Source organism: Neovison vison, chromosome 7 (genome assembly GCF_020171115.1).
Source record: "Neovison vison isolate M4711 chromosome 7, ASM_NN_V1, whole genome shotgun sequence".
NCBI classification, from domain to species: domain Eukaryota; kingdom Metazoa; phylum Chordata; class Mammalia; order Carnivora; family Mustelidae; genus Neogale; species Neogale vison.
The window spans coordinates 59,163,130-59,178,855 of record NC_058097.1 but is presented as its reverse complement, the minus strand read 5'-3'; the positions used below and the strand labels follow the sequence as shown (position 1 = coordinate 59,178,855).

Sequence of the window (15,726 nt, the reverse complement as noted above, 5' to 3'; positions counted from 1 at the left end):
CCAGTCTGCGGTGGGGCTGGACGTCGTAGATCACGGTGCTGGCGGGGGTGGTTTCCTTGGAAGCTTCTCTCTGGCTTGCAGATGGCGGCCCTGTCACTGTGTCCCCACACGCCCTTCCCTCTGTGCACTCGCATCCCTGGTGTCTCCTCCTCTTCTTGTAAGGACGCCTTTCAGATTGGATCAGGGCCCAGATGCATGACCTCATTTAACTTTTAATCACCTCTTCCAAGGTCTTGTCGCCAAAATGAATCACATTCTGAGGGACTGGGTGTTAGACTTAAATGTATGAATTTGGGGGACACAGTTCGGTCCGTAACAACCCCCCGGTCTAGGGGGGCTTGGGCGCCGACTGAACAAGGATGTGTTTTTGACCTTTCAGAGCTTGGTGACATTTGGGGATGTGGCTGTAGACTTCTCCCGGGAGGAGTGGGAGTGGCTAAGCTCTGCTCAGAGGACTCTGTACCGGACCGTGATGCTGGAGAACTACAGGAACCTGGTGTCGCTGGGTAAGGGAGCCCCTGCCCCCACTACCCCCCTTCCCTGGCTGCTGCCATGGCTCAGAGACCTTTACTCCTTTGGCACCAGGCCCTGCTGCTCCTTCATCAAGCCCGGCGGCCCGAGTCTGCACAGACCCGCGGCCTGACCCCCTTCTACCTCTCCTTGTGTACTTAGGACTTTGCATTTCTAAGCCTGATATGATCTCCTCATTGGAACAGAGGAATGAGCCCTGGATGGCGAAGAGAAAGTTGACAAGAGGCCAGTGCCCAGGTGAGCAGGGGAGGCCACTGTAGGGGGAGGCCCTGTGGGTCACAGCTCAGGACCTCAGCCATGTTCGATTGTCAGTGGACTCTAACCAAGCCTCCAGGCCCGGAGGGGAAATTGAGGCCTTTTGAGCATGGACTCCCCAGGTGTTCATCCTGCCTCACCTTCTGCCCAGCTTGGCTGCCCCCCCCCTCCCCGCCCAAAACGGGACTTCTTTCCCCTCCTTTGGATCCTGTTTTTCCAGCTCCTTCTCAGACCGCTTGTCATTCAGGCTGGCATCATCCTGTCTCTTGTTTAAACAATCCTTGGCCGATGTGGATGTCTTTTTTATATTCTTTCTCTTTGATCAAGTGACTGTTTCATGTATAGACTTTCTCGCTCACTTTTGTTGTCAGTTTTGAGTAAGGCCGTCAGGTGCGGGTTGGTGGGAGAGCATGAGCTCCTGAAGCATTAGCTGTGTCCCCGGGGGACTGGGCGGATCCGTGCCACCTCGGGTGGAGCAGAGACTGCCTTCCGGTGCACAGAGAGCAGGAGCAGGGACCGAGGAGGAAAAAGCACTCCCACTTGCAAGCCAAAGAAACAAGAAGGAGAGCAGAGCCTTCCGCAGAAGGATTAGAACTCAAGAAGGAGACCGGCAGGTCCGGAGCCGGGTCTGGGTGAGGCTGTCATCGGTTTGGGGGCAGGTGGGCCTCCCGGCGCAGAGCAGAGCGGACAGTGGCGTGACTGGCTCTCAGCAGGGTTTGGATTTGACAGATCTTGAGGATGTTGTGATGAAATTTCTATCATTTGGGAAAACAGTTATTTTGATTACAGCACTGTTTCTGGAACAAATCAGTCAAGGTCAGGGTCAGAATTACAGACTTTTCTTGGAGGTTACCACAAGAGGAGATGGTGCCATTTCTGAAGAATTGAGACTCTTGTAAAACATCTTCCTTGAAATCGTGCTTCAAAGGAAGACTTTGTATCGACAGAACAGGACAAGCCGCTCACAGAACTTCCAATTCTCATGGCTTGTCCTAGAGTATATAGAACCGTGAAACTTTCCCATTTGACATTTAAATCATGTTTTCTGAATGAGTTTTGTTGTTGTTTTTTTTTTAAGATTTTATTTATTTATTTATTTGACAGAGAGGGACACAGTGAGAGAAGGAACACAAGCAAGGGGAGTGGGAGAGGGAGATGCAGGCTTCCCGCCAAGCAGGGAGCCCGATGAGGGCCTTGATCCCAGGACCCAGGCATCATGACCTGAGTCAGAGGCAGAAGCTTAACGACTAAGCCACCCAGGCACCCCCGAATGAGTTTTACAAAACTAAATAGCTTTTTCTTCTGTCAGTCTTTCATTCCTTGCCAAGATTCTACTTGATTATGAAAACTTGCACTTGTAAGGCTGGGATTTGAACTTTCGTTAGTTAGCATTGTAATAAAAGAAGCATTGTTTAAAAAAGAGGGAGAAAAGAATTTTTTCCTGGAAAAATGGGAAAAGAGTCCAAGTGAGTTTTACTTAATAATGTTGAAATAAGGCTCATATAGCAATTTTCTTCTTCAGCCTCCCCCCTCTTTGTTTATTTTACCTATATTTCATTGTAGATTTAGGTGAGAAAGCTCATAAATGTATCCTTTAAGATTTAAAAGCTACACAAATACGGGAATGTAGGGTTGGCTAGTCATATAAAAAAGCTTTTGACATGATATAGTTTTTTGAGGATTTTAATTCCTCTGATTACATTCTGGAAGTTTTCTTCATATTAATGCATAACGGAGAAAACTTCTTTTCTTAATATCTTTCAGATTTGAAGATTGTCCCGGAGATCAAGGAGTTGCCTGCAAAGAAGGACATCACTAAAGAGAAGTTACCCCAGGCAGTGATAATGGGGAGACTCACAAACTACAGTCTGGAATGTTCCATTTTAGGGGAAAACTGGGATTATGGTGCCCTGTTTGAAAGGCAGCCCGTAAGTGAGATAAATTCTAGTCAAGGCATAGTATCCTTCCCAAAGAGACCCTTTTTTAGTGGAGAGACCATGAGCAAAGGGAGTTTGGGAGAAGTTTCCATCTGAGTATGGTGCTTCCTGTAGGCAGAGTATCCCTCCAGGAGGAAGAGCGTGCAGTCTTGCTGCACAGTATAAGAGGGGGAACGACTCAGTTGTAACGAATCACAAACAAGTCTCTTGATCAGAGACATTCGACATGCTATGGCTTAAGAAGTCTTTGAGCAGGATCTTAACCCACCCCTCTCATTAGAGATTACGTCAGAGAGGGAGACCCTGCAGACTTGTCGAAGGTGGGGAAGCCTTTGGTCAGCGTTAGGAAGTTCCAGCTGCTTGTAATTTTGTTTTCTTCTGCAAAATTACAGATTCTCCGTGGCAGAAACAGATTCTCCTATCTTTTCTCTTTTTTTGTTTCCCAAACATAGACAATATGACAAGGCCCAGTCATTAGGTGACCTCTATCACTCAGAACCTCAGAATTCGTTGCCCGTGTTGCCCCCTCACATACGTCCCCAGAGCCTTTGCATGCCCCTGGCCACGTTTGAGCAAGAAGTGTGTTTGTACCATTTCAGGGCCTGGTGGCCATCGCGAATGTGGGTGTAGACTTCTCCCAGCAGCTGGACCCAGCTCGGAAGAGTGTCTGTAAGAATGTGAGATGGGAGAGCCATGGTGACCTGGGGTCAGTAGGTAAGGGTGTCCCTCGCCTAATTCTGAACCTGTCTTCAGGCACTGCCACTTTCATTCCTCAGCTTTTGTTTTGTCCTGTTTTGTCTTAAGATTGTTTATTTTTTTATTAGAGCATGAGCAGGGGGAGAGGCAGAGGGAGAGGGAGAAGCAGACTCCCCACTGAGCAGGGACCCTGGTGCAGGACTCGATCCCAGGACCCCGGGGTTGTGACCTGAGCCAAAGGCGGACACTTAACCGACTGAGCCACCCTGGGGCCCCATTGGTCAGTTTTGGGCTGCAGAAGTTGGGGAGGGAGGAGGCTGCTGAGGTGTTGGGCGAAATTTCTGTCATGATTCCTGAGATAAGAATCTGACATTTGTAGAGCTGAAAGTTGGCATCTTCATTATGTGTGAGGCAGCGTCTTCGGTGTCTTTCAGACGCTGCTCACTTTTCTTTTTGCTTCTTCCTGTAATAAAACACTTTCCTCTCAGAACCAAGACACTGGTTCTTGATTTAAGAATGTCAAGTGTGCGACAGAACCCTGTTATCTGCCCCTCTGCAGGACCCTGTGTTCCTAAACCCGATTTGGTCTCTCTGCTGGAGCAGGGGAGGGAGCCGTGGATGGTGCGAACAGAGCTGACCAGGGGCCTGTGCCCAGGTGAGTGCGGCAGGGCTGGGGGCGGTGCCCGGCAGGTGAGAGATCCGAGCTCTCAGCAGAACTCCGTCCTCACTCCGGACAGGAAGGATGCTCAGGACTTTACCAAGCCCTCCAGGTCTAGAGAGGAGATGGAAGTCTAGGGTTTCCACATGATTCTCTTTCCTCCTCCTTTGCTGCCTTCTCTCGAGTGATTGCTCATTCTCTGTAATGTTTTCCCTGTTCTTAGCCACTCCTGTTGCCTCAATTCCCTGCATGCCCTGTCCTGACCCCAGTGTACTTTTGAGCTGTTCTTCGTGACCACCAGCCCACCTATTTGACGATGCATCCAGTCCTGTACGAACCCCAACCGGAAAGTCATTTGAGGGAGCCCTTGTGCTTGGCATTGGCAGGTACTTGGAGGAGAAGAGAATTTACACATATGTTGTACTTGTAAGTGGTCCGTCTGGTGGAGAGGATGACACATGGTTATGGATGAAGTAGAGTTTGCAGACTTTGCAGTGGGGCATTGCAGAGGCACAGGGGAGGACTGAGCTCCAGTAGCTTCCTTTCAGGCAGGGTGGGCAGAGCTGGAGAGCAAGAGATGTAAGTTCAGGATCTCTGCCTCTTTTCTCCTGGGGGGATTGATATACATTGATACCTAAGGGAAAGAAGAAATTTTTTTAGAAAATGATGGTTTACAGGAAATGTAATCCGATCACCTGTTTGGGAGCAGAACGTAAAGCCATGACCTGTAGTCTTAGTCCGTTAACCGAGCAAGCGTAGGCTTCACGTTGTGAAAAACACGCGTTTTTCACGTGGTTGGAATTGCAGCGTGTGTTCCGTCATGCAGAGAGCTGTCTGTCGCATGCATCTGTGTTATCTCTCCAGCTGTTCACTGAGGTCACTTCACATTTTTGGTATTATAAGTGAGCTTGCGACAGGAATCTTTATGTAAGCGCAAACTATACCTTTGTGGAGTTGTTGCATCCCTGGAAGCGAACGTCTGTTAGGCTCTCAATGTTTTGTTTGCTTTTTGCAACTGCAGTGATTCTGTAACTTGCTTTGTGGGATTAATTGCACCTTCCCAGCACTGGGTATTTTGATGAAAATGTTTGTTTATTATTTGTTGGAAGGTTATATCCTGAAGTTACTTTTTTAATTGTGAAAGAGATTTCTACATTCTCTTTATCCTTTTCTTTTTTTTTTTTTAAGATTTTATTTATTTATTTGACACACAAAGATCACAAGTAGGCAGAGAGGCAGGCAGAGAGAGAGGAGGAAGCAGGCTCCCTGCTGAGCAGAGAGCCCGATGCAGGGCTCGATCCCAGGACCCCAAGATCATGACCTGAGCTGAAGGCAGAGGCTTTAACCCACTGAGCCACCCAGGCGCCCCTCTCCTTCCATTTTTGTTCTCAGAAACTTGATATATGTGGTTTTACTTCATTGTTTTAATGGCTGTCTAGTATTACAATAAGTGAATACAAATTTACTTCACTGATTTACAAAGGACATTTGAGCATTTAGGTTTTCCCCAGTTTTTACCTGTAATGAATTGCAGCCCAGTTTGTACTTCTCTCTTTGTATGATCAAAGTATACATTAAAAAAAAAAGTTTCATGGATATAAGTGCTATATCACGAATAATATATGAGAATACCTGTTTCTAGACATCTTCACCAATAGTGAATATTTTGTATTTTAAAATTTTTTTGCCAAGCTCTTGGGTGAAAATGGATGTTTTATTTAATTTGCATTTCTCAGAGTACTCATAATGTTGATAAATATGTAGTTTAAATCCATTTAGAATTCATATTCTGTTAATGGTGTCTTTGTACTCATCACCCAATTTCTTTTGGGTTGTATTTCCTTGCGTTCATATTGTATGGATGTACATGCTATCTCAAAAATACGGCACATTATGGGGCGCCTGGGTGGCTCAGTGGGGTAAAGCCTCTACCTTCAGCTCAGGTCATGTCCCAGGGTCCTGGGATCGAGCCCTCATCAGGCTCTCTGCTCAGCGGGGACCCTGCTTCCTTCTCTCTCTCTCTGCCTACTTGTGATCTCTGTCTGTCAAATAAATAAAATCTTTAAAAAAAAAAATAGGACACATTTTGTTCCCACTTCTGAGTTGCCTGTGAGTTTGCAGATGCTGTTTCTTCTGACTGCACAATAGTTTGTTGGGTGGTATCTTTATAGAAGCATTTACTTTGTTGACCTGTGGTTTCATAGTTTTTTCATTTATCATTTCCATTTGTACCACATCACAAACTGGTCTTGTTTCTGTTACTTATTTAATTCTTTCTTCCTCTCTTCCTATCTGTGAATGAACGCAGGGTGTCTTTCCATTTATTTATATCTTCTTAATTTCCTTCAGCAATGTTTTGCGGTTTTCAGCATACAATCTTATACCTCCTTGGGTAAATTTACTCATACATAATTTATTCTTTTAATGCTCTCCTTCATGGAATTGTTTCCATGATTTCCTTTTCAGATGTTCATTCTTAAGTGTATAGAACTACAACTGATCTTTGTGTGTTGTGATCTTGTGTCTTGTAGTTTTGATGAATTGATTTTTAGCTCCAATACTCTTTTGGTGGATTCTTTAGGGTTTCTATATATGGGAACATGTCATCTTCAAGTAACAGTTTTCCTTCTTCCTTTCTAACTAGGATCCCTTTTATTTCTATTTCTGATTGCTTTGGCTGGAACATCTAATACAGTGTTGAATAGAGGTTGCAAAAGCAGGCGTCCTTGTATTATTAGTGATCTAAGAAGGAAAACTTCAAGTGCTTAGATTTCATTAAAAATGACTGTTTCCCCTTTTTTAAGATCATCTTTTTCTAAACATTTGATTCTCTGCATCATCTCCCCAATACTACTTATATCTGTGTGTATTTACTGAGATATAAGTATACGTGCATAATTTTTTGGTGCTCGCTAAGTGGTTTAGCAAAAGGACTTCAGGTGTCTATGCTCCTCCACGTCAGAGTCTGACATAAGATGACACATGCCTGTTCATTTGTGTATGTGATGTCATTAAACATAATGGCAGCACTCATCATTTTCATACAAACAGTTGTTTTGAACTAAGAAATTAAACTGCAAGGTCCTATTCATTAATATATGGCCAAGAAGTGCGGGGTTAACAAACAGCCCGACAAGTGTCAGGTGAGTGCAAGTGCGCACGCGCACGTAGAAATGATTCTGTGTGTGTGCTGAGCTTCAGCGCCCGGCTGGAGAGGTTGGTTTTGTTGAAATTAGATAAGCTGTGGTTAGCAGAAAACTCACTTCCTGGTTGTAGGGGAATGACCAACTTTTAGATAACCCTGAGAAATGCTAACAAATACTTTGTCCTTCTTTATGCTTTGGTGCACTTCTTGGAACAGCTTTCATGATGTGACGACTGCTCTGGCACTGAAGCAAGGCAGGGCAGGAGAGGGGCTAAAGGCAGGGAATGTCAGAATTTTCAGGTGGTATGACTGCAAAACATTTGCCCAGTTCCTTTCTCCTAGTGCGTAACTGATTCTACATAAATTCTTTTTTGCTCACCTCTTGTAGTCTCCAGTATATATTCACGCTGGGGCTTGCTTTACCTATGTGGTCGACCGCCAGTTCACATGTTTTAGAGCCACATAGTTATATGGTTTAATTAGGGTTTATTTCACCAATTAGTGAATTCATTCACAATTTTCTTTTTAGCAAATTCTTTTTTCTTGTGCACAATAAAGGAAATAGCTTGTTTTCTCGATGTCTTTCAGGCCAACAATCTATACGTGAGACCCAGGAATTATTTCCAAAGCAAGATTCATTTGCTGAAGTAACCGACAGAACTTCAAACCGAAATGTGGAATGTTCCACTTTTAGAGGAAATTGGGATTCCAAGGGTATGTTTGAAAGGAAGCTGGTAGGTCAGGAGACACAATTCAGGCAAGAGGCAATCACTCATAACAAAACCCTCTCTAAGGAAAGAGAACATACTCTTAATAAATCTGGGAGATGGTTTCATTTGGACATTTCAGAAGAGAGAGTTCATAATCATGACTCAGTTAAGAAAAATTTGCCCAAAAATTCAGTAGTAATAAAACATACAGGAATCTATGCAGGAAAAAAACTTTTCAAATGTAATGAATGTAAGAAAACTTTTACCCAGAGCTCATCCCTTACTGTTCATCAGAGAATTCATACTGGAGAGAAACCCTATAAATGTAACGAATGTGGAAAGGCCTTCAGTGATGGCTCATCCTTTGCTAGACATCAAAGATGTCACACCGGCAAGAAGCCTTATGAATGTATTGAATGTGGGAAAGCTTTCATACAGAACACTTCCCTTATCCGTCACTGGAGATATTACCACACTGGGGAGAAACCTTTTGATTGCATTGATTGTGGGAAAGCCTTCAGTGATCACATAGGACTCAATCAGCACAGGAGGATTCATACTGGAGAGAAACCCTACAAATGTGACATATGTGACAAATCCTTTAGATACGGCTCCTCCCTTACTGTGCATCAAAGGATTCATACTGGAGAAAAACCATATGAGTGTGATGTTTGCAGAAAAGCCTTCAGCCATCATGCGTCACTCACTCAACATCAGAGAGTGCATTCTGGAGAAAAACCTTTCAAATGTAAAGAATGTGGGAAAGCTTTCAGGCAGAACATTCACCTTGCTAGTCATCTGAGGATCCATACCGGAGAGAAACCCTTCGAATGTGGGGATTGCGGTAAATCCTTCAGCATCAGCTCTCAGCTGGCCACTCACCAGAGAATTCATACTGGAGAGAAGCCCTATGAATGTAAGGTTTGTAGTAAAGCCTTCACGCAGAAGGCTCACCTTGCACAGCACCAGAAAACTCATACAGGCGAGAAGCCATACGAGTGTAAGGAATGTGGGAAAGCCTTCAGCCAAACCACACACCTTATTCAACACCAGAGGGTACACACTGGAGAGAAACCCTATAAATGCAGCGAGTGTGGGAAGGCCTTTGGTGATAATTCATCCTGTTCTCAGCATCAGAGGCTTCATACTGGCCAAAGACCTTACGAATGTATCGAATGTGGGAAGGCATTCAAGACAAAGTCCTCGCTCATTTGTCATCGCAGAAGTCATACTGGAGAGAAACCTTATGAATGTAGTGCCTGTGGCAAAGCCTTCAGCCATCGTCAGTCCCTTAGTGTCCATCAGAGAATTCATTCTGGAAAGAAACCTTATGAATGCAAAGAATGTAGGAAAACCTTCATCCAGATCGGACACCTTAATCAACATAAGAGAGTCCACACTGGGGAGAGATCCTATAACTATAAGAAAAGCAGGAAAGTCTTCAGGCAGACCGCACACCTTGCTCATCAGAGAATTCATAGTGGGGAGCCTTCTGCACGCCCCTCTTTACCTTCCACATCAAATCCTGTGGATCTGCTTCCCAGATTTCTCTGGGGTCAGTCCTCGCTCCCGTCACCATAGCCTCCATTAGTTAAAAAACTGGTCCATCTGGTCAGTCTTGTCCTTTATGAGTGTGTTCGTCACACTGCACTTAGATTGATTTTCGATAAGTGTTAATACAGTTTATTCACTCCTTATGTAACAACTTGTACTGAGATCCTTTACCCTGGTTAATATGCAAGATGTGCCTAGCACAGTGCCTGGTCCAGACCAAGTGTTGAGTAAAATATTACTTCGGGACATTGAAGAGTTAACAGTCAGCTCTGGATAGAAAAGATGCATAGGAGGAGGCCAGGAGAAACCAGTTTAGATCAGGAGCAGGAGTTTCAAGGGAGTCAGTGAGGTTCTGCCCATGGTGGTTTAAAATTTTGTTTCTATAATGTTGAGTTACAGCTGTGGCTTTCCATCTCATCCGCATACAGGTAAGGTGATGTGACTATTGGTAAGAGAATTCAGCTTTACATCTGACAAGTTTTAGGAAGTGTGTAGAGAACATGGATCAGTAGGCCTCTTGGAACAAAAGAACTGAAACAATCAGAAAAAAAATGCAAGGTATATATTTACAGAGTTAAAACTGCTGACATATTACTCAAGAATTAGTTTGGAAAGATTTGATCTATTTAAAATCACCTGGGCATATGAATGGACTCTCGCCAACTTTTAAGGAAGTCAACCTTGAGATAAACTGGTCCAAAGTAGGTGTCAGCGAACTCTGACTCAGTGACCAAAGTCTCACTGGTTTTGTATGGCCCATGATCTAAATTAAAAAATAATAATAATAATTTTTAAATGGTTAAACTAGCAAAGAGTATTTTTTTTAAATATTTTATTTATTTGACAGAGAGAAATCACAATTAGGCAGAGAGGCAGGAAGAGAGAGAGGAGGAAGCAGGCTCCCTGCGGAGCAGAGAGCCTGATGCGGGGCTCGATCCCAGGACCCTGAGATCACGACCTGAGCCGAAGGCAGAGGCTTTAACCCACTGAGCCACCCAGGCGCCCCAGCAAAGAGTATTTTGTGACAACATAAAAGTTATATTAAATTTAAATTTAAAGTTACATTAAATTAAATATCAGCATCTGTAAATAAAGTTTTATTGGCATACAGCCGTTGACATCTTCCTATGGCTGCTTTCATTCCACAATGGCAGAGGTGAATAGCTGTGACAGAGCTGATATGGCCTGCAAAGCCTCAAGTTTTACTCTACCCTTTTACAGAAGAAGTTGGCCAACCCCTGCTGTGGCACAGAGAAGAATGTATTGAAGGTTCTAATTATTTCTGTGTGTGTAATACAACTGTCACTTCAAAAACAAACTCTAAGGCAACTTATGAATAGAGGTGAAAGGGAATTATTAGACTATTGAGATATGAAAATATGTCAGTGGAGGAGAAATACATTTTTCTAGATGAAATAGCCAATACCGTTAAAGTGTTGGTAAATTGTCCTTCACGACAGAGTCCTGTAGGATATGTTTACTTTGACAGTTTTAATTGAAACTACACAAGGAAAGATAATTTGGCAAGCATAGCAGGACATCTTTGAAATGGGTTTTTTTGCATTTCAGATTTTGATATATAATAAGACTGTTTTTTGTTAGAGGGGAAATGATGTTTTGACAGTGGTTGTCCACCCTCTTAAAAAAAAAAAAAAGCACACATACATTACAGAAAAATGTCATGCAGTTGTATTTAACCTTTCTAATTACGAAATGATATGTAAGAAGCAAACCTAGAAAGGAGGAAAGCTTTACTGAGTAGGACACGGGGTCCTAGAAGACATGAGGAGTAGGTTGGCCTATACAAAGATTTAAAACTTCCGCATGGTGGAAGGCACCAAAAAAGATGTAAAAACAGGTGACAAAATAATAGAAGTTATAGGAAGTTACATGTCATTTGGGAACAAAGTGCTGTTACACATACAAGGCAGTGGAAAAATTGCCTATGCATGCCAATGGGCATGTTGGTTGAGAAATCAAAGGAATAGAGAAAATCTGTAAATTTCTTAACCTTATTAACCAGAAAATCACAAATTAAAACAAATTTCCTTGGCTTTCAGATGGATTAAAATCTAAAATTTGGATAATATTCAGTCCTGGCATCAGTGTGGGAAGACAGACACTTGATCATTAGCTGTGAAAATCTGTCTCCTTTTTGGATGGCAACATAGTACGACCTAGCAACATTATAAAGATGCATTCCTTTTGAAACAATAATCCTAGATCTAGGGATTTTGTCCTATTGGAATAAATATATGTAAATAATATCTATTGCAAAATTGTTGTAATTATGATAAGTACGATTTCAGTGTCCTGCCAAGCAGGTTCATTAAATTGTGGTTATTCAATATTGTATTGTCTGGTTAGCGGAAGGAGGTTCGATTCTATGTGTGCTGCTTTGGAGAGCTGTACATCCACAATATATTAAATGAGATGTGTGACTTGGAAAACCTAGTGTGTAAAATCTTGTAGTCATAGCATCAAAATTAATATTGAATATATGTGTGTGTGTGTATGTATCTACATGGTTTCTTTGGTATATGTGTTGAAATCTGTTTTTGTCTTAAACACACACACTTTTCCTAGCTCTCTGTTGCTGTGCTCACTTTCTTCATTCTGTGGTGTTCTGCAGTTACACGTGGCTCCAATTAAGCCAATCAGATGTTTCATTCTTTATATTTTATTTATTTAATTGATTTATTTCTTATATATTTGATTGATTGATTGATATTTAGACACAGGGACAGGAGCAGGGCCAATACACAGCCTTATGTATGGCACAATGGATGTTTTCCTGGAGTGTTCGTTGAGCTGTGCAGAACGTGAGACGTCCCTCGGGGCTGCCGTCCATGGTTGGAGTCCGGTCAGCCTCCCGCAGCAGCGTGAAGGTTTCTGCATTCCTGCTCACCCCCTGCTCCCCTGGAACCTTCCCTGCTTTCTCACACCCTGGCTCAATTCTTTAAATCTCTGAGGGACTTGATATTCTTCCAGTATTTAACTTCTGATTGTAGGTTAGTCTGCTTTTGTTCTCAACCAAAGAAAGCTGGCCCCTATGACAACTGATGCTAGAGAGTGATTAGTAAAGGATAGAGGAGTGGCTAATAAGGATTATGGAATGAGATAGATCAAAAGATAGACATTTTTAATTCCATTTGTATTAAGAAAGGCTATTTTTTTTGAATTTTATTTTTTTAAATTTTAATTCTAATTGTACTTAACATACATGTGATACTAGTTTCAGGTGTACTGTACAGCGAGTCAGCACTTCCCTCTGTCACCCGGTGCTTGTCACGGTGAGCGTGCTCCCATCCACAGCCCCTATTTCCCGCAGCCTTGGCTGCCTCCGCTCGGGTAACCATCGCTTTGTTCCAGTAATTAAGAGTGTTTTTTGACTTTCTCTTTCTCTCTTTCCGCTCGGCTCGTTTGTTTTAATTCTTGAATTCCACACGAGTGGTCATAGGTGTTTCTCTTCCTCGGACTTACTTCACCGAGCACAATACTCTCTAGCTCATGTCATTGCAAGTGGCAAGATTTCATTCTTTTTATGGTTGAATATTCCATTGTGTTTAAGTATGTGTGTGTACATACCATATTTTTACCCATTCATCTATCTATGGACACTTCAGCTGCTTCCATAATTTGGCTATTGTAAATAATGCTGCTATATATATAGGGGTGCATATATCCCTGCAAAAGGCTATTCTTTTTTAAATATTTGAGAGTGGGGGGAGGGGCAGAGAGTGAAGCAGACCTCCCACTGAGCAGGGAGGCTGATGTGGTTCTCCATCACCCTGGGATCATGACCTGAGCCAAAGGCAGATACTTAAACAACTGAGCCATCCAGGCACCCCGAAAAAAAGCGCTTCTTGGGACGCCTGGGTGGCTCAGTTGGTTAAGCAGCTGCCTTCGGCTCAGGTCGTGATCCCGGGGTCCTGGGATCAAGTCCCACATCGGGCTCCTTGCGTGACGGGGAGCCTGCTTCTTCCTCTGCTTCTGCCTGCCTCTCTGTCTGCCTGTGCTTGTTCGCTCTCTCCCTTTCTGACAAATAAATAAAATCTTTTAAAAAAAAAAAAACGCTTCTTGATAACGGCAGGATTATAAGGCCCACAGCACGTTAGGACTAGATCGCTCTTACCAACAACAAAAGGCGAGGAATTCTAGTTCTAAAAGCATGTGCGATGCTTATTTATAATGAAGTTAGAGAACTAAAAGGCCACTTGAAATTTTGGCCGTAAGCAAAAATGGAAGTGAAGGTCTTTGTGATGGTGTCGAGAATCAATCTTACTCTTTAACCGTGGGGCGGCCGATGCTGAAAGCCAAATGCAACAGTAGATCAGTTGCTGAGCTGTGATTTTTACTGAATTCCCGAACTTGCCGCTTCTTGTAAATGAAATTTAAGTCGGAGGAAAGATCTGAATGTATGTTATTGAAACTCGACTACCATGAAGGCTTCAATCATCTTAGAAAACTTTACTCTCTCAAACCCTACGAAACCTTCCTGCTGACTCTTGTCACACCACCCACGTGATGGAAGACTCTTAAAATTGAGCCTGTTCTAGTCCTACCATTATGGGTATCTGCATTTAATATGACCTATACTTTGAAATAAAGATAAAGAGATTAATCTCACCCTGAAATATTTAGTATTCTTTACTAATTACACCATTAAAAATCTAGGCAATATTTTTGGAAATGTATTTTGAGGGTCAGAAGTTACTTGCATAATACATAAGGACACGAAGGAATTCAAAAGTTTATAACGCCTTCTTGGAACATTTATGTCCATGCCCCTGACTTATCTTTTGCAAGGTCCCATCAGAGTCCCGTAGCCTTTGCATGTTCTTTTGACAGGAAGCAGTAGCATCTTAAAATTTTCCTCAGGTCTCCTCCTTTAGGTACCGGGGCTTCTCATGAGAGATGGCATTTGAAAGGGCTACCGAGGGGGTGCCTGGGTGGCACAGTCGGGCAAGCGTCTGACTCCCTTTCGGATCAGGTCCTCATCTTGGGGTCTTGCAGTTGAGCCCTGCGTCGGGCTCCACGCTCAGCCTGGCGTCTACTTGAGACTGCCTCTCCCTCTGTCCCTCCCCCCTGCACACGCTCTCTCAAACAAACAGATCAATTTTTTAAAGAAGTGTTATTGAACTATGGCATGTGTTGTAGCTGAATTACAGGATAATGGTTAACCCAGGAAGAAAGGGAAATGGTCGTAATAAACCACAGAACTCCAAGGATGTTCTAGTACCTAGTATGTCCACTGTACTTAATAATAGGACCCCAGGGTTCACACTGCATTAGGGTTTTTTTTTAAAGATTTTATTTATTTATTTGACAGACAGAGATCACAAGTAGGCAGAGAATCAAGCAGAGAGAGAGAGAGGAGGAAGCAGGCTCCCTGCTGAGCACAGAGCCCGATATAGGGCTCGATCCCAGGATCCTGGGATCATGACCCGAGCCAAAGGTAGAGGCTTTAACCCACTGAGCCACCCTGGCGCCCCTGCATTAGGGTTTTGTTTTAATTCAATACATCTCATGGCATGGCTGGCGAGTCACACATTGATTTGTGTCAATAGAAAAGGGACTGAGCCCTCCTGAATGATTGTAATGAAAATCACTGTGAACAATTCCACCGGAATTTCTAAAAGACCTGCATTTATGCAAGTGAGGGCTCATAGGGGAATTATTTTCTAGCTTAGCATATAGCAGGTCCAGTTACCAAAAACCCATAAGATTATTTTCCAAGGTCATGGGTGTTTGTTAATATCTGTGTTAGGACTAGATGACCACCCAAATTTCGTGCCTCTTATTCTGTTGTCTGGACTTGATTCTGAAATGTGAATATCCAGGTACATCCTACATTACTCAGCCACTATTGCTTTTAGTTATGGTAATCAGACTAGTTATTAGACTAATTTTCTTCAGCATGGTTTGAATAGCAGTGTGTCAGTTGGGGCTTTGTTAATAAGAGGACGTCCTGTCCACCTGGAAGAAGAATCTTGATAATACGGAATGGCAAAACCGCAAGAAGGAAGGATTCTGGGCCCCTAAACCACTACATCAGAGGAAAGCCATCAGTCCCCCAGGAGCACCAGCATGGATTATTATGCGAGTGAGAAATAAACTTATATGTGTTAAGGTAATAACACTTGGGTTCTGATCATAGTAGCTACTGTAATTCTAATCCGTAGGGCATCTTTGAGTACAGATAGTATCCCTGTCTTAACTCACTGTGTCACAGAGGAA

The 15,726-nt window shown here is 43.1% G+C and overlaps 1 protein-coding gene across 3 annotated transcripts in view; it reads left to right on the top strand.

The window, feature by feature from the left end:
- Positions 1–15,726, top strand: part of LOC122912141 (zinc finger protein 470) — a 67,909-nt gene that overhangs the window by 33,907 nt on the left and 18,276 nt on the right. For 2 of the 3 annotated variants that reach the window (XM_044257517.1, XM_044257508.1), the window contains exons 3-8: positions 380–506; positions 673–768; positions 2,551–2,714; positions 3,323–3,437; positions 3,979–4,074; positions 7,811–10,322. In XM_044257517.1, the coding sequence (XP_044113452.1) occupies positions 380–506; positions 673–768; positions 2,551–2,714; positions 3,323–3,437; positions 3,979–4,074; positions 7,811–9,513 (2,301 nt within the window). In that variant the 3' untranslated portion in view covers positions 9,514–10,322. Of the gene's footprint in view, positions 1–379; positions 507–672; positions 769–2,550; positions 2,715–3,322; positions 3,438–3,978; positions 4,075–7,787 lie in introns of those variants that run through there. The other variant, XM_044257520.1, reaches the window with a different exon arrangement.